The 25,865-nt window shown below is 34.4% G+C and overlaps 3 protein-coding genes across 5 annotated transcripts; 1 reads left to right on the top strand and 2 right to left on the bottom strand.

The window, feature by feature from the left end:
* The first annotated feature begins 13,786 nt into the window (after positions 1–13,786).
* LOC107923271 (RING-H2 finger protein ATL16) lies at positions 13,787–16,088 on the top strand. Its single transcript, XM_016853484.2, has 2 exons — positions 13,787–14,041; positions 14,166–16,088. The coding sequence occupies exon 2, from the start codon at positions 14,194–14,196 to the stop codon at positions 15,226–15,228; it is 1,035 nt and encodes a 344-aa protein (XP_016708973.2). The 5' UTR covers positions 13,787–14,041; positions 14,166–14,193; the 3' UTR covers positions 15,229–16,088.
* A 102-nt stretch (positions 16,089–16,190) lies between these two features.
* LOC107924529 (protein KINESIN LIGHT CHAIN-RELATED 1) lies at positions 16,191–19,284 on the bottom strand. The gene is made up of 2 exons (XM_016855022.2): positions 17,516–19,284; positions 16,191–16,746 (listed from the first exon to the last, which is right to left on the bottom strand). Exons 1-2 carry the CDS (start codon positions 19,171–19,173, stop codon positions 16,503–16,505), a joined length of 1,902 nt encoding a protein of 633 aa, XP_016710511.1. The 5' UTR covers positions 19,174–19,284; the 3' UTR covers positions 16,191–16,502.
* A 283-nt stretch (positions 19,285–19,567) lies between these two features.
* Positions 19,568–25,773, bottom strand: LOC107924103 (autophagy-related protein 9). Of its 3 annotated transcripts, XM_016854394.2 has the most exons (12): positions 25,620–25,771; positions 25,251–25,311; positions 24,811–24,860; positions 23,903–24,550; positions 23,461–23,781; positions 22,470–22,692; positions 21,982–22,161; positions 21,684–21,890; positions 21,264–21,341; positions 21,099–21,169; positions 20,890–21,000; positions 19,568–20,647 (listed from the first exon to the last, which is right to left on the bottom strand). In XM_016854394.2, exons 4-12 carry the CDS (start codon positions 24,481–24,483, stop codon positions 19,819–19,821), a joined length of 2,601 nt encoding a protein of 866 aa, XP_016709883.1. In that variant the 5' UTR covers positions 24,484–24,550; positions 24,811–24,860; positions 25,251–25,311; positions 25,620–25,771; the 3' UTR covers positions 19,568–19,818. The 3 variants fall into 3 exon arrangements, with proteins under 3 accessions (XP_016709883.1, XP_040962064.1, XP_016709884.1); XM_041106130.1 differs by having other exon boundaries at positions 24,811–24,852; positions 25,251–25,773; XM_016854395.2 differs by lacking the exon at positions 24,811–24,860.
* Between the last annotated feature and the right edge of the window lie 92 nt (positions 25,774–25,865).

Raw genomic sequence — 25,865 nt, 5'->3', positions numbered from 1 at the left:
CTCATTGTGGTTTCGAAGCAATTTATAATTATTCAATACTTGTTTTTTTAACACAATTACAAATAATTTATTTGATATTAGTTTTTTTTCAATTTATAACGATTAATATTGTAGCTTAATAATTGAGTATTATTATAATTAAATCATTGCAATATATGTAAAAACAATTTATTAATATATATTAATAAATATATATTAATATATGTAAAATATATGTAAAAACAACTTTTCCGGAAAATATTTTCAGGAAATCTGCCAAACAGCAGAAAATATTTTACACAGATTTACCAAACACCAGAAAATATTTTCCAGTAAATCATTTTACAGAAAAGTAAAACATTTTCCAGAAATCATTTTACGGAAAACATTTTACTACCAAACAAACAGACCCATAGGTAAAATAAAATATCATAAAACTTAAATTGTTGTGTTGTAAAGAATAAAAAATAGAATAAATTTTGATATATAGTTCGACTAAATTAATAAATCAAAGAAAGTAATATAAAACACCAAATTAATATCGTGATTAATAATATTATATATTATTTAGTCGGGTTAGTACGGATAATGATGAATAAATATAATAATATGCATGGGACATGGCTACATATATAGCTTCCTAAAACGATGTGGAGTGGGCACCAAACTCTAATAATATGTAGTCCATGCCACAGTAGAATGGGTTGAAACATCTTTTTCTCTGGATAATGATATGCAAGTGAGATGCTTAGGGGTTAGGGGCTTAGGGTTTAGGGGTTAGGGTTATAGGGGTCGGGTTAGGGTTTAGGGTCTAGATTAATTTTTTAATTTATATTTTAAATATGTTCTTATGTAATTGTAAAAGAGATAATAATAAATTTAATAAACTGAAATTATGAGTATAGTTGAGATTATGGCTTAAGAGATATATATTAATATATGTTATATTTAATTACTGAGATTCATACCATTTGATATTATAAGAATCTAAAATATTTGTTTTGTACTACAATAATATTACGATTTGGGATTTTTGGTTTTTGAGTTTGGGGTTTAGTTTTCGGGGTTAGGGGTTTGTGGTTTAGGGTTTGTGATTTGGGTTTTTGAGTTTGGGGTTAGTGTTTGGGGTTTGAGATTTGGGGTTTAGGGTTTAAGGATAATTTATGGTATAGTATTCGATTTTGGGGTTTGGTTTATGGTTGTTTGTAGTTTTTGGGTTACGGGTACGGTGTTACGGTTAACGGGTCACGAGTCATGAGTTTTAGGGTTTAAATATGGATATTTTATAATATAATTCGAATTAAATTAAATTTAAATTATCAATTTAATAAATATATATATATATATATGAAAATGGATTAAATCTCAGAAGCTTACATTAAGGATGGTTTAATGTTAAATTGAATTCATGAACTTTAGTGTTAAATTGTATTCATGAAAACGACTCCGTTTCTAGTGGATTTGCATTAGAATTAGCGGCGCTACACAGGAAACGCCGCAATAGATGAAATAATACCGGCGTTTTTTATAAAAACGCCGCAAAATACTGCAAGTTGTGAAGAAAATGGCGCCGTTTTCTTATTACATTTGGTGGCGTTTTACAAAAAGCGCCGCAAATATGTTTTCTTTGTTAAGGGAATTGCGTCGTTTTCCGTTGTTATTAGTGGAGCTACACTCAAAACGCCGCGAATATATTTTAAAATTTACAGGAGTTTGAGTTAAACGACTGCGTTTGACCTTATATTTAGTGGCGCTTATGTATAAACGCCGCAAAAATCTAAATGGTGTTATGGAAAACGGCGCCGTTTACTTAGTTGCTTTTAGTGGCGCTTCACATAAACGCCGCAAATATGCATTATAACTTAAGGAAACTGCGTCGTTTTCCATTGTTAGTAGTGGCGCTTTCCTTAAAATGCCGCAACTTTGTTTTAATTTTAATACAAATGATGCCGTTTTGTATATATTATTCGTGGCGTTTTTTCTAAAACGCCAAGAGGTTTAGTTACTTGATGGGGAAATGACTGCGTTTGGCGATATAGTTAGTGGCGTTTTTTTATAAACGCCGCAAATGGGTTAAATATTTTGACGAAAACGGTATCGTTTGTTTTCCATCCTTTTGATCGAAACTGATACATAACCCCGATTCTCCCCCCAAACTCTCATCTCCCCAAAATCCCTAAAATTCCCCTAATCCCTAACAGTTCCCCAACGTAGTCCAGTACAGCACCGTTTGCTTTGCTGCCTCACAGCCTCCGTGCGTCACCGGTACCGCAACCATCGGTAAGTTTGGCAACTTCCTTTTTCTTCTTCATGCGTGAATGTTATCTGGAATACCGATTTTGAACCAAAAAATCCATTTCGGGTGTTTCGATAATGTTGTGAATTTGGGGCTTCTGAACATTTGGTTTTTTTTATTTTCTTTTTCAGAAAAAGTTATAGGTTGAGAACTTTGAATAAATTATCAGTTTTATATATCGACATTTCATATATTTTTATAAACCAGTTTCATATATCCTTTTCATTTCATATAGTAGGGCGAATCCCGTTGAAATTTATATATATGTATATGTATATGTATTAAAACTAAAGCATACTTATTCTTATTTCTTTTTTGCCTTGTTGAAAAATTCAAGAAAAAGGAAGAATTGAAGTCTTACGGTACTTATATGAAAAAGAAAATTCAAAGTAAATTAGTATGTTTTACCCTTCTGTAATGGAAAAAAAAGGTTGAGTTGGAAAAAGAAAAATATTAAGTTATCAGTAGGGGAGATGAGAAAACAATGATTTGTTGTGATTTTAATTTTTTGATATGCTTGAGCTTAGGCTGATTTTTTTGTTAACTTGTTAGTTCAGTGCAACTATTTACTCTGTCATTTTTTGTTCAGTAACTGTTTATTTATTCGTTATTTGGTTCTCATATTGGTAAAGTTTTAAGCTGCCATTTTATGTTTCCAAGTAATATTTGGTTGTGATATCGATAAAGTTTTACATATTTGATGGGTAAACTGAAAAAATATTTGCTGCTAACTGATCATGGTTCATCTATTGTAGGCAGAATTAATATTTGGTGCAACTTAATACATATCTGACCATTGACATCTGGTTTGCTGCCTGTGTTTTGGCCGAACTATTGTTTGGGCAAGTACATGTTAACAAAATTCATATGCATTTCCCTTATTTGTATGCATTTTCCCAAATTACTTATAATATACCATATTTTTTACTGCAGTCTCTCTTTGCTGGTGAGAGTGAAGTAGACAAAGTTGAGTGAAATATTAAGGTATGTTTTAGTTCATAACTTAAATCAATAATAGTTTTATCATGATGATTTTTGAAAAATGTTTCTTTTCGGGCTCTGGTTTTGTATACATGTAATTGGTTTTGGTTGTTTTCCTTTAGCTTATGTTTCATTTTACTTATTTTACAATTGCCATGTACTTTTCTGACTTATGTTTTCTGTTATCATCCATCAACGATTGCTATATATGTTGAGCAAAATAGAAGCAATTTAATAAATTGTACTGGGAATTGGATTAAATTTTTTTATTTTAAAATTATTCGAAATTTCGGAACTATACGTTACATTCAATAACAAATTAATCCACTTTCTTTTCACATTTTAGTGTCATTGATATCAAATATGCTTAATTGTTGTATACATATTATTCCATATCGCAAGTCAAACAAGTTTCGAAAATGAAGGTTATTTATGTCTAAATAATATAAACATTTGGTTAAAAGCCTGTATAGTTTGCAAATATTTATATGTTTTCCTCCAAAACATATTTTTTTCCTTTAGTTGCTATTTTAATCACGAAAATTTAGTTTGTTTTGTTTTCTTTTATTTAATTTGAATCATGGAAAAAAAATTCAAACTTTTAATTTATTTTTAAGTTTAATTTTAGATAACTTACAAAAATTGTTTTTTATTTCAAAGTTTAATTTCAAAGTTATTTTTTATTTATTTTAAAGTTAAAATTCACATAACATACATAAATTAAAGTTAAAATTTCTTAACTTTTGTAAATGGTATAACTTGCTTAATACAAAACTTACATAATATTAAGATCAAATTTCAAAACTTGCAAAATCTTACGATCAGATTTCATAATTTATGTATTTTATGTAACTTACATAATATATAACTTACATAGCTTAAGTAACAGTAATTTCAGATCTACTTTCACAAGTTGCATAGCTTTTAGCAGGACACATCATAACTTATTTCTAATTACATAACTTATTTCAAATCTAATTATATATATATACATGTTCATAATATATATAATACATAACTTAAATAACTCACATAATACACAACTTACATAAAATACAACTTACATAAAAAAGTCTATGACATAGCTTACATAATACATAACTTACATAGCTTACATAATAAATAACTTACATAAAATACAACTTACGTAGCTTACATAATAAATAACTTACATAAAATACAACTTACATAGCTTACATAATACGTAACTTACATAACTTATATAATACATAACTTACATAATTTCGGAGCTGAACGTTGTAATTTATACATAATATATATCATACATAACTCATTTATACTTATAAGTGAAGAACTGAACGTTGTAATTTCTGGTGAAAATCAGACTTCAAGAATTAAGAAATGGACCGGCCTTGGATGAATTTGTCAAGGGTAAGAAACGATTATCGAAATGGAGTACAAACATTTTTAAATTTTGCATTTCAATACGCAAGCCAAGAGAACATGATTCTTTGCCCCTGTAAGAATTGTGTGAACATAAACTGGCATTATCGTGAGGTTGTATACGAGCATCTAATTGTTGATGGGTTTTTTTGGGGTTATAAACAATGGTTATTTCATGGAGAATGCCCGCATAGTACTTCCTCTTCAAAGATTGATGTATCTTATTTTGGTACTGCTTACCATCAGTCTGATAGAGGGGATGACATGAAAGGTATGTTGCGGGATGCATTTAATATGTACAACCATGGTGTGCAGTCGTGCCCAATGAATTTTGTGGCATCTGATGATTGTAATATTGGTGGAAATGCTTTTACCGAACCGAGAAGTAGTGTACCTCATGAAGAGCCGAATAGAGAAGCGGCGAAGTTCTACGCGCTACTTAATGACATGAACGAAGAAATGTATGAGGGATCAAAATTTTCAAAAATGTCCTTCTGTGTTTGTCTTTTTCAATTAAAATGTTTAGGAGGGTAGACCGGAAACTCGTTGACAATGCTGTTAGAGTTTTTGATTGAAATGTTTCCGTTTGCAAAAATCCCTCAGTCACGTAAAGATATGAAGAAAATGATAAAAGATTTAGGCCTTGGGTACAACAAAATCCATAGTTGCCCGAATGACTGCATGTTGTATTGGGGCGATCGGAAAAACCAACAGTTCTGTCATTTATGCGGCCAATCCTGTTGGGTAAATAGAAACACAGAAGATGGGAACGACGATGAAAATGATGCACAGTTGAGGAAGAAACCAGTCAAGATTTTGTGGTATTTTCCCCTTATACCAAGGCTTCAAAGGCTTTTCATGTCGTCGAAGACAGCGGAGTCTATGACGTGGCACCATGATGGACGAACCGATGATGGATTACTAAGGCATCCGGCAGATTCTTTAGCTTGGAAATCATTTGACAATAAATTTCCAAGCTTTGCAAGCGATCCTAGGAGTGTGAGGCTTGGGCTAGCATCTGATGGATTTAATCCTTTCAAGATCATGAGCACTGCATACAGTACTTGGCCAGTAGTGCTTGTTCCTTACAATCTGCCTCCGTGGATTTGCATGAAGCAATCTTCCCTTATCTTATCTATGATTATCCCTGGAGAGAAAGGGCTCGAGAATGATATCGACATTTATTTACAGCCACTTATTGAAGAGTTAAAACAATTATGGGCTAGTGTCGAGACATACGATGTGCTGAGAAAGGAGAACTTTAATTTACATGCAGCTATGATGTGAACCATTAATGACTTTCCCATTTATGCCAATTTATCCAGTTAGAGTACCAAGGGTCGTTATGCGTGTCCTTGTTGTGCTGCACAAACATGTTCGCAATGGTTGTACAATGGGAAGAAGTTCTCTTACATGGGGCATCGTCGGTGGTTACCGAAAAATCATAGATTTAGATTTTAGAGTTCTGTATTTGACGGTACTGAAGAGTTTAGAGAAGCTCCTTCGTAGACCAGTGGCTCTGAAATCTTGTTCATGTTGGAAGATATGAATTTCATTTATGGGAAGATGAACCAACCGCCAAACACGCAAAGAAATAGAAGATCAAATGATGAGGCTGATGATGACTCTGATGAAGAGGATGATCCTAATGAGGCGGACTTGTGGAAAAAAAAAGTATTTTTTTGAGTTGCCTTATTCGGAGCATCACCTTTTACGACACAATCTTGATGTTATGCACATTGAGAAAAATGTCTGCGAGAACATTATGGGTACAATTTTGAATGTCGACAGAAAATCAAAAGACAATCTTCAGAGTCGACTTGATTTAGTCCAAATGGGAATTTGGCCTGATCTTCATCCCAATCCACTTCCGAATGGGAAATATCGGTTGCCGCCTTCTATTTTTTCAATGTCGAAGACGGAATTGAAGACGGAAAAAGAAGTGTTCTGCACGGTGTTGAAGGATATAAAGGTTCCAGATGCATATGCATCAAATATATCTCGATGTGTTAGTGTTAAAGATCGAAGATTATATTCGTTAAAATCACATGGCTATCACATCTTGATGCAAGATTTACTGCCAATTGCTCTACGATGTTGTATGTCCAATAAGGTGACGTCTTGTATAATTGAACTATCCAATATAATGAAAGTCATTTGTGGCAAAGTTTTGGATGTTCAAGAACTTCAGAAGGTACAGGATCGAGCCGCTTTGACTTTATGCAACATGGAGAAAATCTTCCCACCTTCCTTCTTCACCATTATGGTTCACTTGATAATCCATCTCCCGCATGAAGCAATTTGGTTTTACAATGGTGAACTTCACCCGATTGATTCACACAGGACAACAACTGATAGATGAGCTGTATGTATTCTCATCTCAAGTCAAACAAGTTTTTTATTCAAAAGATCCAACTGATGAGGGTTGGTACGTTGTACTCCGTAACATCCCTAGAGACTTGTTTGACATGGGCAGTGGAAGTAGAGATAACATCGACGACAGATCAGAAACTTTGCCCTTTCCAGAAAAAAACTTAAACGATAATATCCCTAGTACTAGTGCACAATTTCAATGGGTTCGTCAGGATACGGATGAAGATATTTACGAATAATGATGTAGTAAGATTTTATGATTGTTTAATTATATGTAATATCATAATTTAAATCTTGGTCTTATTATATATTTCAACTATTTTATATGTGCTGTTATTGTTGTAATTAGTTATTAAGTTTTCAACTATTTTATATATATTGCAGATAAAATGCCTAGAAGAAAAATTCCAAGGGGAAGTATTGTTCAAAATGATCCAAACTCGACAGAAACAAATAGTACTGAACAACAGACAGTAATTGGATCTTTAAATGTTCCGATTACACTTGAGGATCTTGAGGATCCTACAGAAGTTCAAAGTAATTTTACATTTAATTTACATGCGTGTTGACTTATAATTGATTTATTTTTCAAATTCTTATATTATAATATACCATTTGCAGCTGAAAATGGTGGGACGCGCAGAGGTCGAGGACGTACGCTACTTAGAGATTTATACGAGTTAGATCTAGGCGAGCGTGTCAAGGTATGCAGAAACAGTTTTGGTCAGCCTGTTGGATCAGAAGCTCGACTTTTAGCAGGATACATGGGCATTTTAACACGAAATGCGAATATGTTGTCTATCAACTACGAGTCATGGCATCAAATGCCCAATAGCAACAAAAACCAAGCCCTCGATAATATTAAGGTAACAAAATGTTAATGTCATCTGTAATGCTTGAGAAATAGTTCCATTTATATTTACTTTATTAACTTGTGTTTTTTGTAGGCGAGGTTTGCTTTAGAGGTCTCCGATGCTTATGTAAAGAAGGCATTGGGAAAAAGATGGAGATACCATAAAAGTACTTTGAAGAAATATTATTATAAGACAAAAACAACCCTCGATGAGAAATTGCAAAATGTCTCGCCGGGTATGCTGAGGTACCAATGGGAAGATGCGGTTAGATTTTGGCATTCGAAGAAAGGCGAGCTATGACGTACTTCCAAACTATTGTAATTTGGTTTATAGTATTTACTATTTACGTACTAAAAATTTCATAACGTAGGATCGTGAACGAGTTGGAACAAGCAGCAGGTAGAAACAAAAATTCACTCACACATCCGGGTCGAGAAGTTTTGCATGTGTAGCTGAGGCGGAGGTATTTTTAATTTTTTAATATTGTCAAATATGCATAACTTTCCATTAAATAATATTTTTACTACTATATTGTAGGAACTGTCGTCCGGTCAAAAAGTTGGACGTCTTCAAGTTTTTGAAATTACATATAGGAAGAAAGATGGATCTGCTATGACTCCTGAAGCTGGTGAAATTATGGTACGTTTACTTAATACGATTTGACTTGTTTTAGTTATTTATAGTGTTTATTTTCTAATAGTTTAATTCATTGCTTGTAATGCGACTATTGTTATGTTGCATTTGTTTTTTTAATATATATTGCGTTCCTAACTATGTGATTTATTTATTAGGAAAAACTAAAGGATAAAAAGGCGGAGTACGATTATTACTGAAGTGTAACAGCCCGATTTCGACTCTAATCGGACATTATGGTTTCGGGACCACAAGTCTGAGTCAAAAAAATATTTTAATATTATTTTGTGTGTTTATTTTGTGTGCATTTGATTGTGTAAAATTTTCGTGTTTTAATTTCATCGTTTAAGCGTTCGATTTAATAAAAGGGCTTAATTGCGTAAAATAAAAATTTAGGGGTTAATTATAAAAGCACCTAATTGTTGATGTCTTTTTAAATAGGAGGATTTATGATGCAATGAGACCATAAAGTAGATAGTGGGTGGCATATGACATAATTGACCTTAATATATATGATATATATTTATTATAATAAGGTTAATTTAGTCAATTGTTAAATTAAACATTATAATTAAAAATAAATGATGAAAAGATGAATGTTTTCATCTTTTCTTAGCCGAATGTTAAGCATGAAGAACCCAACAATGGCTTTCTAAAATTCGGCACTTTCATAGCTTGATTAAGGTTAGTTTTGTTTCGTTTTTTTTATAATTTTTACGTTTTTGAGATCGTTGCTTTGTGTACTACAAGACCCATGCTTTAATTTTAGAATTTGATGGTGATTTTGAGATATGCCCTTGATGAATGTTTGAGCTTTTCGATAGTTGATGATGAAATATGAAAGATGGGTGAAAGATTAAAATGTTTTGTCTTTGAATTTTTAGTGAAATTGAGTAAATAGGGCTAAATTGTGAAATTAAATTTTTGGGGGACTAAAATGTGAAATAAATGAAATGTGTGGACTTGTATGAGAACCATGAATATTCGGCCCTTGTGTGGTATGGGCAAATTTTGTGTAAATTGTGTTTTATGCAATAGGGAGTAAATTACAAAAAGTGTAAATATTAGGGGCAAAATAGTAATTTTCCAAATTATGTGTTTTTGGACTAAATTGAATGTGTTAATAAATAAATTATCTCATTTTGAATATATTTAGATCGAGAACCAAAGAAATCGGAGTTAGATCGGGGAAAAGCCAAATTAGTCGAATAATCGTCCGACTTCGATTTTCCATCATCCGAGGTAAGTCTTTTAGCAATTTAATGTTATCAAATCAGCATAAATATATATGTATATTTATTTTATATTTTATGAGCTATAATTAAAAATATATGAATTGAAATTAGTTAAGTATGAATGTTATATATATGCATAAATGAAGTTTGAATATATGTAAATATATATGCATATCTATTGTATATTTGATGAGCTATAATTGAAAGTATACAAATTGAAATTAGTTAATGTGTGAATGTTATATATATGCATAAATGAAGTTCGAATATATGTAAATATATATGTATATCTATTGTATATTTGATGAGCTATAATTGAAAGTATATAAATTGAAATTAGTTAAGTATGAATGTTATATATAAGCATTAATGAAGTTCGAATATGTATATATGAATATGTATAAGATCTTGAGTTTAATTAAAGGTATGAATGATATATTTATATATATAAGGTTTGAATATATATGTATATACATGTATAAGTTTTTGAATGGAATTAAAAGTATGAATTCTATATATTCATGCATATGTGTGAGGTTTGAATATATAGTTATGTGTATATATATAAGTTTTTGAAATGAATGTAAAGTATGGACTTTACATATGCATGTGTGTGGTTCGAATAGATATAAATACATATACAAATACTTAAGTTGGATTAAAAGTATAATTTGTAAATGCTTGTATGATTCGAACATGGGTTACAAATTTTCTGGAGATAAAGTTGAGGTTGTGAATTATACATAAATGTTATGAACATGTGTTGCTATTAAGAAATGTTCGAGGAATCATCTTTGTATCTGTGAAATTGAAATTTTTAGGCTAAGCGCCTAGCAGGCTTAATGCCGGTGAATTTTTCGGACTTTAAGTCTAGCAGGCTAAGTGCCGGTGATCTGAATCAGGTTATAAACCTAGCAGGCTAAGTTCCGGTGATCTGAATCAGGCTATAAGCTTAGCAGGTTAAGTGCCGGTGAATATGTTAAATTAAGTGATTATATGCATTTGATATATATATATAAATATGTAAATGATTTTGGGTTATATATAATGGATAAGTATGTGAACATTTATTTATATGTATTTGATGAGCATATAAATGTTTGAATCTATGTGTTTAGTGAATAGGCACATATATATTGGTTGTTATGAAGATTGTTGAATATACATGTATGCGTTCGGCACATGTGGATTAGAAGTATAAATGTGCATTTGGTTCATGAAGTTGATAAGTAAAAATATAAGCTTTTGACATATGTATTGGAAAGATCATAGAAATGCATTCGATGAAATCCAAATGATAAGTATATTAGAAATTAGTATATGCAATTAATGATTATGTTTGTAACTTGATTATAAGCATATAATGTTTATACATATGTTCGTTTATAAGTATTTTTAATTTGCTATAAACTTACTAAGCTATAAAAGCTTACTTTGATTGTTTTTGTCCATTTGTTTTATAGTTTTTGGAGTCACGTTACAAGCTCGGGGATCATCAGCATAGTCTATCACACTATCGACTTCTTTTGGTATTTTGTTAAGTTGATCTCGATTTTATGGCATGTATAGACTTGAGTTTGTTTTTGGTTAGTTTTGGATCATAAAATATAAATAGCCATGCGAAAATGGTTTAATTTCCATGTTTGTGATCAGTTTGGTTTAAAAAAAAATGTTTTGTTCATGATCATTTTGTTTAAATTGGGTTTTATGTGTTTTCGAATGTGTGTTTTGTTTAGTAATGCCTCGTAACTCTAATCCGAGCGACGAACGCGGGTCAGGGTGTTACATGAAGACATTGATAACCGGATTATTACTGAAGTTTTGGGTCCTGAAAGGTATGGTCGGGTTCGATTTCAAGGATCTTTTGTTAGCCTAACCCAATATTTTGGATCCAGCTTGCAGCAATACATGGCTTCAGGGAGTCAGGCTCAAGCTGAAGTTCAGAGGTTAAAAGACCAGATGGCTCAAATGCAAGCGACCACAGTTGAGGTTCAAAGGAAATATGAAGAACTCCAGCTACAACTTAAAGCAGATGCGGCAGCGAGGGAAGCAGAGGTTCAAAAGAAATATGAAGAACTCTAGCTACGACTTAAAGCAGATGCGACATCGAGAGAAGCAGAGCAGAGCAGAAAGTACGACGAACTCCAGCAGCAGCTTCAGAGTATGATGAAGATGTTTCAACAGTCGCAACTTCCGCCGTCATAGTCTATTGCATAAATATTTTTTTCATTTTAACTTTTAATATTTTTGTAAAAATAATATGAATTCACTTTTATTTATTGATATTAATATTATTTTATTCATTTAATTTGAAAGATTATATAAATTTATTGCTTTTGGCTGGTTTAGATCTGGTTGCTTTTGATTTGTTGCTACAGGAGGGCTGAAAAAATGGAAAATTTTATTTTACAAAAATCCCAAAATTAGTGGCGTTTTTTATAAAAGCGCCGCTAAAGATCATGTCTTTAGTGGCGTTAGTGAATAAAGCGTCGCTAAAAATCACGTTCTTTAGCGGCGTTTTTTACCAAGCGCCTCTAAAGAACATGATCTTTAGCGGCGTTTTTAACCAAGCGCCGCTAAAGATCATCCGCTAAAGAACATGATCTTTAGCGGCGTTTGCGAAGAAAGCGCCGCTACCTAAAGAACATGATCTTTAGCGGAGTCTGTTTCCTAAGCGCCGCTAAAGAACATGACATTTAGCGGCGTTTAATTTTGTAAACGCTGCAAACGTTAGCGACGTTGTCGTTAGCGGCATTTTTTGCGGCGCTTCCACCTTTAGTGGCGCTAAAAAGCGCCGCTACAGGCCTAAAAAAACGCCACTAAAAACCTGTTTTGATGTAGTGTATTTACTCAAAAAAAATAATATCCTTTTAAATATTTTTAAAATATATATATATATATATATATATAAAAATCCCTCTTACAAATCTCTTACCCCAATGAACGCTACAATTACAAAAATCTGCTGAGTCCACTTGCTTCAAAAATTTGCTTCAACTTCTTCAACAAATTTTGAATCAATTACTAATCCACTATTGACACCACACCATTTTGTTTCTAGCAAAGAATTTACTCTTTGACAGTATTAAAGCAATACATTTGAAAATTTGTAGAGATTAATTTAAGGTATTTAGAACTTTATTTTAAAAAAAAACTATGACATTTACAATTACATATATTTTGTATGTGATTGAACAAAGTAGTGAGTTTGAATGGTGGCTCCCAAAATACCAAAGCTTTTAAAATATAAAGAAAAAAAAACTTACGTATGATATAGATATTAAAAATTGGTTTAAAACATGGAAATTTAATACCAAACTGTATGCACCGATACGCAACAATACAAGCTATATTGGCATTTCTACCAAAACGAAATTTAACCTATTTGGTATTGGAATGGTAGGAACTACTATACTTGGCCCCTGATGTTTTATCCAAATATATTTCACTTATCCAGAAAGTTTAGGCCTCACTACTACAAAAACATTGACTTGAAGCAATAATTTTTGGAGTGTTTGGCATATGGTTACTTCATTTGTTTTTGAGAAGTTATGGTAGAAAAACATCCACTCTCTTTTATTTACAAAAGTGTTGCTGACATTTGGGGAATATATGATTCTAGATCTCAGAACTTCAATTATATTCCGACTTTGAGGCTATATTTGTTTTCAGCAAATTGCTATATACTTGTTGTTTCGTTTCTGAGAATAAATTACAGTTGACTTATAGCGGCATATCACCAATTGACATGGCTGATGGAAGAGTTGCACCAATCTCTTTTTCAGTATAGTAGTTCAATATTTATACATTTGCATTGAAGAAATGGAGAACAGGGATGATGGCGTTACCATTGAAACAAGGCAATATGAAATCTTGGGACAGGTGAGCTGATGATATGATTGAAATGTTTAAGCCCTATTGTACCTCTTTTTTAGGGCCAATCTTATTAAGACAACTGAACTTTCCATTATTATCTCAATAAGCTAGATAACTCTTGTATTCATGCGGTATCTTTTATTTTCTCGTTATGCCATGTAGATTTTGACATGTTCATATTATTCGTATCGTGTTTTGTATACTTTTTCTCATCATCATGTATGTGTTTTACTATATTTGCATCCAAAATGTAGTCTAAGCCTTAGCTTCCTGGCTCCAGCACATTAATAGGTAGGCACATGTGTGCCTTTCCCAGCCTGCACTGAATTGGGTTCTCCTTTTTTTAAGTAATCAAAATCTTTGGCTTTGGCTCTTTAACCCCACTCCTCATTATCCCAGTATCTTATTTGGTAGTTTCCTTCAAATCCCGTCTCTCTTCACTCTTTAATTCCTTCCCAGGATATTCTTTATGTGATATTCACCTTATACTTTGTCATTCAGCTCATGATCTAGTTTTCTGCATTTTTCAAACAGGTCAGTGAGACTTCGATCATATTTGCTTATGGCACAAGACAACAGCCTGAGATTTCAAGCTCTTTCCTTCATCAAATATCAGCAGAATCTAACTTATCAGCCTCCCTTGCCTACTTCAGACCCTGCATTTCCTATACTAACCATTGTTGTGCTAAGCATCATGGGTACAGCTTTCTTGCTAGTTGGCTATTATATTTTTGTGAGTAAATGTTGCAGCTCTAACTGGTACCAACTTAATCTGCTAAGCCGAATATCTTTATTTCGAGGTAGACAAGAGGAAGATACGTTCATTGCCTTGTCGCCAGCAATGTGGAATCGCGGTCTCGACGAGTCTGTCATTCGAGAAATTCCAACTTTTCAGTTCAAAAGAGAAGGCGATGATGAAACAAGTGTGTACGGTTGTGTGGTTTGTCTGAATGAGTTTCAACAGCATGACATGCTTAGAGTTCTTCCCAAATGCAGCCATGCTTTCCACTTGGATTGCATTGATATATGGCTCCAAAGCAACACCAATTGTCCTCTTTGTAGAACAAGCATTTCAGGCGATACCCGCTATCAGATCAATCAAATCATTGCACCGAGCTCTTCACCTCAAGACTCACTGCCGTACACTGATAGCCTGATGGGTGGAGATGAGGACTTTGTAGTGATAGAACTTGGAGAAGACGATGGAGATGCTCTACTGCCGTATAGACAACAAGAAAGAGACAATTCGAGAGAGTCGTTGATGCAGCTTCAGCCTAGGGGTCAATCACCAAGAAAAGTGGAGCAGAAGCCTGGGAAACTAAAATCAAGAAGACGCCACCATCTCTCAGTTATGGGAGATGAGTGCATTGATGTTACACAGAAAGATGAAGACTTCTCAATTCAACCTATCAGGAGATCTTTCTCATTAGATTCTGCTGTAGACAGACAGCTTTACCAATCTGTTCAAGCCATTGTTCAACAAAACAGGCATCCTGGAGGGATTACCACTACTGAAGAGTGCAGTAATAGAGGTCGTACATCTTTATTTCCATTTGAACATGGTACAAGACCCAGAAATGCGGTACTTCCTGTCTGAATTTTGATTATATAATTAGAGATTGTTTAAAGTTAGTTTTTGTTGTTTTGCTTGCTTTAAGATGGAAATTTTTTGTGAGGCAAAAAAAGGAGAGATTTCAGACGAGTGTAGAGTGACTTTTCAGTGATATTGTACACAGTGAGAAAAACAAATGAGTTCTTACCAAAAAAGAAAAAAAAATTGCAGGCATGGGTGTGAGAATCATTGCTTAAGGCACTTTGTGGGGATGAGATTGATTTCATTCTATTTTGCGGACTTACTCTTTATGACTGACAATCATTGCAAACATGACATTCTAGCTTAGAGTTGCAGAGTGAGACAGAGGAGGTAAGAGGGGCATTTAATGGAGTCCAGAGACAAGGGGACCCAACATTGAGTAACTACAACTCTACCAATTTAGAGAAATGGAGGTCCTTTAAGCAATGATCACCAACTTCTTTTGTCTTGTAGTAATTATTTGCTGCTGCTAAACAGCATAGGGAATGATTCTGTTCAATTGTAATTAATCTTAATTTGTTCTTACATCATCCATTATGCCATTATTTTGAGCTAAAAAAAATGCTCCAAATGCTTCCGGCGGGGTAGTGTGGCTATATGCTCCAACAGGATCATTCCGTTCAACTCGTGGCTAAAATGAGCTTACATTACTTGGACCGACTCCTTTTCTTAAAGTATTAATGTCTGACATCTATGTCAAATACATATTTAGATTTTAGACATATTCTCTGTCTGACGTATACTCTTATCCCGTACTAAAACCCGAGCTTGAATAACATAACCATGATACAGAGAAAACATATTACTGTGTTCCTTCTTACTTGCATTGAACTAAATATTGTAAAAGCAAGGATGAGAAAGTTCTAAAGGGCAATCATGGCATTAAGAATAATATATCTTCTCTGCTTGACCTAATTTTTATAGCATAAAGAAGACATACTAGTACTACTTTTCAGACAATCTCATTTGCAAAGAAAACAAAAAGCTTATTTCATTAAAGAGAAAGCCTGCTGCTTTGGAGAAAAATGAAACACAAACATTGCCTCACTTTCCTACACAAAACTTGTTTGTTAATTAGCAACAAATTCATGTCTAAACTTGTTTTCAAGGAGGGTGGGGGAAAGAAAGTAGTTCTATATGGGTGCTTAAATTGACCAGCTGAACATGATGTATAATAATAAAGAACAAAAGTGTTCCTAACCATATCAATGACAAAGTCAAGCTCAATGAGACATTCCACTAACATTGAGATCACAAAACCTAATAATACTATAAGTCTACCGCATTGAGCCGGCTGAGTTCTGGTTAAAAGAAACATTAGGGTGCGAATTTCTGGAAGCAAGACTATGTTGTGGCAAAGGCAAGGCCTTTGTAGGAAACTGGTTGGTGGATGTACCACGGGCCTTTGTCTTTAACTCTTCAAGGATATGTTGAGCTTCTCGGAGTTCATCTTCTGCACTTGCTCCGTGACCTTCCCAGGCATCAACTACTCGCCGCTGGAATTCAATTGCAAGGGGGTAGCTGCAACATCCAAAAATTAAATTTTCAGATCCAATTTTAACCCTCAAAAGCTAATACACATTGTAAAGCAGATTCATTTATGTGCACTTGCAGCCCAGGTAAGGACTATGCTTTTATGCATCTACACGAGCATAATTTCTAAAGTACTCAACAAGTATCAGTGCAGCAAGCATGGATGTTTTGTGAACGTACAGGAACACAGAATATCCTGTCGTCTTATTACAGTATTGACCTTTGATAATTTCACCTTTAGACCACCTTCATATCTGTTTACCCTTAAAAGTTCCATTTCACTCTCTTTCTCTAATAGCCAAGAACAGATTTCACTTCAGCACTTCCCCAGGTTACCTAATGTCATGGCACTCTTAATCGCAACTCCGAATAATTTCCATTTATTTATTTCAACTCACGAATCAAAAACTAATTAAAATGTGATCAAACATTAGAAAACAACATATCAACAAGATGTAACTATCTAGTCTTTCAGTAAAATACTAAAATGCAATACTGGTGCTTTTACTCATTTAACAATCAAGGATGGTAAACCATTTTTTGATGCAAGAAGTTTAGGTGAATATGTTCAAAGAAAATACTTTGACTGGCCCAAAGATAAAGGCTTCAGAGTTCAGATAAGGACATAATTATTTACATAGCAAGAACTAAGTCATCACATTAGTAGTGTAACAGAAGTATATTTGCAAAGCAACAGTAGTAAGAGCATCATAAACAGAGAATAAAAAAGAAAAAGAAAAAGAGCAAAACATCTTACCTTCCCATTGCACTATATGCCTTAGAAAGATTCTGGCAAGTTTCTATTGAATCCACATGATGAGGACCAAGTGAGACATCCATGATGTCCTTTGCAACTGCAAACATCTGTGCTGCTGACTGAGGTCTATCTAATTCCAAGTATGCTGCTCCCAAATTGTTATAGATATAGCCGACCCCAAAATGCTTGGAACCAAAGCTCTCTTTCAATATCTCTGCTGCACTCTCCAAGTAAGGAATTGCTTGTGGCACCTCACCTTTCAAAAGGAGTAACCACCCTATTCTAGCAGAAACACTTCCCTCAGAGTGCTGCTCTTGGGGTTGCTTCTCTAGTAAAGCCAATGATCTCTTTAACAATGAAATTGCAATCTCAAACTCGTTCATAGTCTCATATTGCATTGATATCTCTGAGTATGCCTCGGCAACTTCAATTGGAGAAACAGTCTCTTTCTTGTCAAGAATTCCACAAGCAATCTCCAAACACCTCTTTGAGTCTGCAAATCTTTCTTGATTGCAGAGAGCCTTTCCCATCGATATAAACACCAGAGCTCGGTTCTCACTATCTTTGTCTGTCTGTTGAACTATACCTTTCAAAGTATTAATAGCCTCATCATACTTCCCCAAAGCAATCTGCATATTAGCAGCATCAATTTCTGAACGGAGCAACTCCGAACTAAGACCCCAACTCTTCAAAATCTTTTGTGACAACTCGTTTTGCTCCAATGCCTTCTCATGCTCCTCCATACCGGTATAAATAACCCCAAGGATCCTCCTATCATGAGCAACCTCCACTGAATTATTGCCCAGCTCCTTTCTATGAATCTCCAGCGCTTTCAAACCAAAAGGCAAAGCCTCCTTAAAATTTAGAACCGAAGCATAAGCTTCAGCCAAATCCCTATAAGCCACCCCCAATTCCTTACAATCCTTCTCCAAAGTAATCTCCTTAATCTCCAAAGCCTTCTTAAGATTTCCAAGAGCCTCCTCTCTCCTCCCCATAGCTGTCTTCACATTTCCCAACTCAAGCTGCACCGCATGCATCACTGGCCTAATATCCTCGACACTAGCAACCCTCTCTTCCTCTAACCTACCAAGCAACTTATTAGCCCTATTAAGATACCCTAAACTATCATTAAACCTTTTCAAACTATAATTAACAGAACCCACCAGTTGTAAAGCCATGGCAACTAGTATCGAGGGTTTACCATCTTGATCCAACGCTTTCAATGCTTTGTCAGCAAAAGATAGAGCCTTTTCAGGGTCTTCACCTTCTTGGTCTAGTTTGAGTCCAATTTTCAATGAAGCTAACCCCAGCTCTCTCTCATCAAAACAAGCTTCCATATCTCTAAATGCTCTGAGCATTTCTTCAGAGGTTTTAGCGGACTCAAAAGCTTCCTCAAGATCAGATTTTTCTTTCAGTTTTCTCTGTCTAGAGGGCAATTGGTTCGGTTTTTCCACAAGGGTACCGAGGTTGCGACATGGGTAGACTAAGCCAGGGGTTTTGGCACAGAACTGGATACGATGGTCCCTTGAGTGAAGCGGTGATGGTGATGATGATGATGGAGAATTAACAGAAATGTAATCTCTGGATAGGAGAGGGGAAATTCCCCTGAATCTTTGGCGGTTTAACTTCGAAATAAGTGAAAGTGAAGCCTTCTTCATGGCGGAACTTCGATTAGTTTCGAGGGATTTTGGCAAGTTTGGAGTTTCCAAGGATTTATTTCTTCGGCTTTTTGTTAAACCCTTGCAAAAGCCCTAAACTGCATAGTGGTGACCTCTTCTTAGAGTTTTTAATGTAAACTCTAGCTTATTTAATTATTACTATTTTTTTCATTTAATTATAAAAATAAAAAATATTATTTAACTATTTAATTTTATTATAGTTTTTAAAATGGATATAATAATAAAAACATTACATATTATAAAATTTAGGTGACTAAAAAAAAGATAAAACTAAATAGTGGGTGACACTTGACTTATTAATAGTTAGGACTCGTTTCATCTCTAGAGTTTTACAAAATTAATGATGCTTGATTAAGAATTCAAGACAAAAGTATGTACAAATGGCTAGTAATTGTTTGTTTATACACAGATCACAAAGTTAACAGTGAATCATTTTTCTAAGCATGTTCCTTATAAATCAAGATCTGAGGCCATAAAGAAATAACCTCATAACGAATCTATATACAACAAAGAATACAGGGTTTCTTCCATCGACACGATAAATCTTAGTCCAGCATTAGAAACCTCATTTCAATTTCATTCTACTGAAGGAAACTATCACACCACAAACTAAGTGATTATAGATCAATTGAAGCTCGGGGGCCTTAAATTTAGAGTGGGAGTTTCTGGGGGTCCACTGTAAATATCATCAAAATGAAGATTTACATCCTCTCCAGCTTCAAGATCATCCAAGTAAGTCGTTCGGGATAACCTCCAAGAATCCCTCCAATCAAGGAATTGGTCTTCATCTTCCACATTCCTCTCGGAGAAGTTATCGTATGGGTGGTTTGAAGAATGACGGTTGAAATCAGGAGGCTCAAGAAAGCTTGTTTGAGGCTGTGCACTGTCTGAACCATCTCTAAGCCACCAACAGCTCCGTGTATGGTGCACCGATACATTTGTATCATGATGCTGAAGTACACTCTCATGGAAGAAAGGAGCTGATGTTGAAGCTTCAAGATGCGACAGGGATCCATCATCAAAATGGTGTGGCCGGTATTCTTTATCTCTTGCTTCATCATGCGTTGTGTTGATCGGACCCCAGTAATTCTTATGCTGTTCCTCAGCTGGTTCAAATGGCCTTGCTGCAGTGTCTCTTCTATAACTAGGCATCTGTTGCGCTCGAGAGGTATAGTACCAATCTAGAAGATATGGGTGATTCTTTTGATTAGCATCAATTAGCCATAAAGAATCCATATTGTAGCCGCCTGGAATATTCTGCTGCATTTCCTTTGATAAAAAGTCATTTCTATCACTGTAGGCTCTCAGCGGGCTACCTCGCCACAATCTATCAGAAGAATATACATGTCTAGCTCCCTGCCCTTGCAACATTTGATCCCGGAAAGTTCGAATATTTGACAAGAAATGCTTTCCTTGAGCATCTGGTTCCCATGAAGGATAGCTACTCTTGAAACTGCAATCGGAATAAAAAATTAGTCAAGCTGAAATTATACATGAGAAGAGATTCAACACAATATAAAAAGCAGAGATTAATCATGAATAATCGTAAGTTGTATGTAAATGAAATTTCTTACAAAGCATTAGCATATTATGCCTCATCACATAGCATATTCTAAGGATGCTGTAAGCTTTTTATCACATAGAATACTGTAACATTAGATTCCCAAACTATATTCAACAAGCAATGGAGTATACCTCAAGAAAGATTTCTCCATTTTCCCCTGAGAACTCCTCTGTGCACAAGGTGCATTATGTGGAGAGCCATAATTACCATTGCCATGATTTTGGAAATCAAAGACACTAAAACTGCAAATGAGAAAGAGGATGATTAGACAAGTTATGTTGATTAACTGGCGCATGAATTAGCTTGTAATAATCTGGTTTCAGAAAAAAAGTCACTCTACCTGCAAACGTGACCAACACCTTCAACATCCACTGTAAAATTTGCAATGAACTGTAACATGTCATCCACCCGCTGCAAAATGAACACAGCATTTTAGTTCAAAAACTAAGACATGGCGTATTTAAAAGAAATGAGAATAGAAATAATTTCAAAAGAAAATAAAAACCTTCGGTACAATAAATAGAAGCAAGAATGGAGTGAGGAAAATTGAGGCCATCTCCTCCAGCAACATCATTCCTGTATACTGCATCATAACATAAAGAGAAGTACATTGAACAAAAAAAAAAAAAATCAGAAGTCTAAGGAGAACAGAGTACAAAACACTTCTCAAGTAAAAATGCCCAGAGAATTGATATATTATTACTAGAAAATCCATTGACTTTGGGGAGTTGCAAAACTAAATGCTAAAGCATCTCTGACATCATCCAAACTGAGCTTAAAAACACCTAGGAAAAGCGATAAATGAAAACTATCCATATAGTTATATGGAAGTTAAAACATCTTATCATGCAAGATTTTTACAATCAAACAAGCATGCTACTCCTAGATTACAGGTAAAACAAAGATAGGAACCAAGCAGGATTACCTGAAACAGAGTTTCAAACTCTATCCGGACCATTTCAGTATTTTCTTTACCACGCCATCTCTTTGGCATGTAATGTGTATGTTGCACCACCATAGACATTGCTCCTTCTGGAGCAAGGACCAAAAGTTCATCTGTTATAGCAGCCCGGCTAATAGCTGTTATGGTTCCAAAAACAGCTGCATACCAAAACAAGTTCCGACCAAATATCTACAAATTTAAAAACAAATAATTAAATAATTAAAACGAAATATAGAAGAAAGTGGAAGACTCTGAAAAGATGGAAGTTCAAAATCATTACATGGCCCTCTAACAATGATTCCTCCAGAAAGGCAATGATGATCAAGATAGCAGCAAAGCCGCCAGATACAAATGAGATAAACTTTGCAATGATAGAAATAATTGGTGAGGGGAATTGCTTTAGGTACTCAGAAGCATGCATTACACTGCTATTAATTCGATGCTTGAATAAATGGTCAACCTGTATGTCAAAGACAACAGCGTATTAAAAAAAACAGTATTACAGAATGTAAAAACAAGAGAATCTGGAAGTGTAAAGTATCCAACAGAAGAAACAACTATTGTCATCTTATTTTCATAGTAGGTTCTAAACAACTTTTTCTTCTTTATGGTATGTACTTTTTCGATTTGTAAAAATTAAAGCTTTCACACAGAACACATGAATGTAACGTAAAATAAATTACAAACGCTAAAGAGTACTAGTTCATAATAACAAAAGCTTGTGAGGATATGTAGTGCATCAATACTCAGAAGGGGGGAGGACAATACCTCATTGAATTCCCTAAACATCCACTTTGCCAAATTTGACCATCTCCGGGATGAAGCTGTGCTTGGGTGATTATAGAATTGTTCAGCATGCTTTAAGAAAAGGTAAACCAGCATGAATATAACAAGGAATGGGGAGAGAAGAAGCATTGCAAGCCCGACAACCATGAGCCTCTTCTTCAATGTTCTAGGATTAGAAATGAAGTCCCTTCTAACACAGAAGTTTCTGCAAAAAAGAAATGCATTCCCAAAAAAGGTGGTCATATACCCCTTTTAACTGTTTTTTGTTTTCTTCAAAAAGCAAAAAAAAAAAAAAAAAAACACTAATAGCAACTACTTTTGGCTATTAAAATCAACAAAACCTCATAAAACTTGCCAAGGTTAATTTCAGAGTTACATTTTGAAAGTTGAAGTACTTCATAAATTTGTTTCTCCCTAAACATACAAAAGAAAAGGAATCAATTAAAGCTTTTCAGAATCCTGACAAAGTTCAAATAGGTGCAAGTCGAGGAATCAAAAAAGCAGCACTAAGAAAAACCAATGGAAAATTATTTTAACCAACTCTTTTCTAGCTACTCAACAACTAAAGACCCATCTAATCAGAACTACCAAAAGTTAAAAGACTTTCTAGGAAAAATGAAAATCAGCCGTTAGTGGGAAAACCATGTAGATGAGGCAAAGAAAAAAAATACCTCCTTGTCTGTAAAAGTGAATGTAAAACTGACATAGACTAAGACCATTTTACTTGGTCATATCCACAACAGCTCCTTTAAACACCAAAAATGCATCTTGTAAAACCTCTTTGCACAAAAAGGACTAAATAACATTCTTGAAAATGAAATATTACACATTAAAAGAATCAACAAATAAGTCATTTTTCATTAGTCTGAAAATAGAAGTCATGATACTTCCATAGATTGTTTTGTAAAACAACAACTGTGAGAGGAAGTAACATAAAGCAGAAAATCAAATGCTCGTTAAAAGCAGGACATACCGGTCAAACATGCTCTGCAGTATACACCAATTTAAGGTCCATTCAAGTGTCTTTGTTAGTATTAGACGATGTTGCATTCCAGCAGGACCAAATTTGACAGTTGGACCTGCACCTGGAACCCAGGGTGAGAGAGGAAAGGCAAGCACTCCTTTATTAAGCATTCCAATCAAGTAGTTCTCCTTCCGCATCAATCGCATAACCACATCATGAGCGGAAAGATCCTTGACTACACAGAGTTGCTGTGAGATTTGTAAGCGGACAACCCTTTCAAGGATTTCTGCCCATGGCATGGTCTGAATTTCATTGTCAGTAACATGGAGGCTGCAAAATTAAAATTCAAAACATAATAAAATCATTAAGCATTTATAAGATACCACTAATGTACCAACTGCAGAACTAAAACTTCCAGTGTATGTTTTTGACTTATCAAATATAAACTTACCTGTTATAATAGAAATGACGTATTCCAAGAGTATCCTTTAATTGTGCAAAAAACCTTAAAAAACAGAATATCCAATAGATGGAAAATAGCCCCAGATATCCAACAATAATAGCTTTTGAAAGTGTTAAAGGGGTTAATGGGTGCTGGTGAAGAGCTTCCTTAGAAAGATCACATTGCTTAGTTCCAGACTCAAATGCATCCATCCCACACTTTGCATTTCGGAGACCATTCCAATCAACAAACAATAAGAAAAACCCAGAGAAACATATGGTAAAGCCTAGGCTCAGAAGTTCAACTATCCATTTTATGATGATGCACCAAAGGCCTTTCTCACAATAGTAGCTATAGAGCCGTTCAAAGAACAAGTCCAAGTCAGCAATCGGTTCCACATTCAGAGTCTCACCATTAAGAAGCCCTGAAGGGCTCTCACTACCAGGGCTTGGTGGCACTGTTCCATAGCCAGACAACTCAATTTCAGGAGGAACATCACCTAATAAGCCTGTTGACAAAGAGGATTCACCGCCCCATCTCCACTTAAATATGCCAAGAGAATTTGCAGCCTTTTGCCCCCTGAACATCATTTATAAATCTTGATGGCAGGGAAAAACAGCCAGTCCATCCCCAAATTCAACTGTTTATTACAAACTTCTGTAAACAAGAAGAAAATCAGACAAGTTCCTTTTTACACTGTATGTATGCATATGCTCAGATGCATTGAGAGTGGGGGAAATAGATGAAAAACAGAAAGCTAATCCCCTGTAACGTGCATTGGAACTGTGAAGAGACCGACTGAACAACATTATGGACGTATCATTTCAATATAAGCTTCAATTATTGAAAAAAAAAAAAAACCAATTCTTACAAAATGTTTGTCCTAATTCTTACAGTAACCAATTAAGTTCAACTACCTGCAAATCATAAGATGCAGCAATTTGATCCAAGAAAATTAACTGCGATCCTGAACACAAATTGTAACGACTAAATGCACAACCATTATAAATAAACCATAAAACATAAATAAATGAATAATATATGGAAAAAATACACCAAACTGAGATAAAATTTCAGCAGATAAATTGGTTCTCATTCTGAGTTCAAATAAGTTCTATTAAATAACGCCCCACCCAAGAAGAAAACTTAGCAGGGGAAAATGCTAAAAAGAAGGTAATTCTTGGTGAATTTTAAGTCAAATAGAGACTCTAATATCAAATACAAAAAAAAAAGGCTTAAAAAACAAAACTTCACCCAAATTATATCCATAAATTCTACAAAAGATAAGAAAGTAGACAAATACCAAGGCAAGATTATCCATTCATGAAAATAAACAACAAAAGGTATTGGAATTTACCTCCGACCCACCGACGAGCAGCTCCAATAACACCCGAAAGAACAAAAGAGGCCAACACCCGCTACGGATTATTCCGCAATAATCAAGAAAAAAAAGAAGCTTGACCGTTACCCGCAGAACTCAAATACAATAAGAAAGAAAAAGAAGGGAAGGGAAGGGTTTGTTGCGTGGAAGAAAATAAAAAATAAAAGATTTAATTTGTGAGTAAATCGTTTTATAATTACTAAGAAGTTAATCAATTCAACAAGTTAAAGAAAAGGGTATCCTTGGGCTTCTTCTTCTCCTCCTCCTCCTCCTCCTCCTCCTCGTCTGTGAAAATTAAAGAAAATAAATAAAAATGAAAGAAGGAGACGTGAAGGTGAGTAATACCATTTATTGTTTTGTTTGAGCAGCCGAAGGAAGGAAGGAAAAGGAGGACTTTTTGTCTTTCATTTCTTCGTTTCGGTGATGGCAATAACTTTTTGCTGTAATGAATATAATCTCTGCCTGCAACAAAGTCCAAACATGTTTTAGTTGTTCCATTTCCTTTTTTGTTCTATGTTGTAATTTGGTTTATACCGAATGTTCAGGTAACACAAAAGACCAATGGCCCTTTCCAATAAATTTGGAACTCTT

Source organism: Gossypium hirsutum, chromosome D11 (genome assembly GCF_007990345.1).
Source record: "Gossypium hirsutum isolate 1008001.06 chromosome D11, Gossypium_hirsutum_v2.1, whole genome shotgun sequence".
NCBI classification, from domain to species: domain Eukaryota; kingdom Viridiplantae; phylum Streptophyta; class Magnoliopsida; order Malvales; family Malvaceae; genus Gossypium; species Gossypium hirsutum.
Note: the sequence above shows the minus strand (reverse complement) of the source record. Positions and strands in the feature narration are given on the sequence as shown.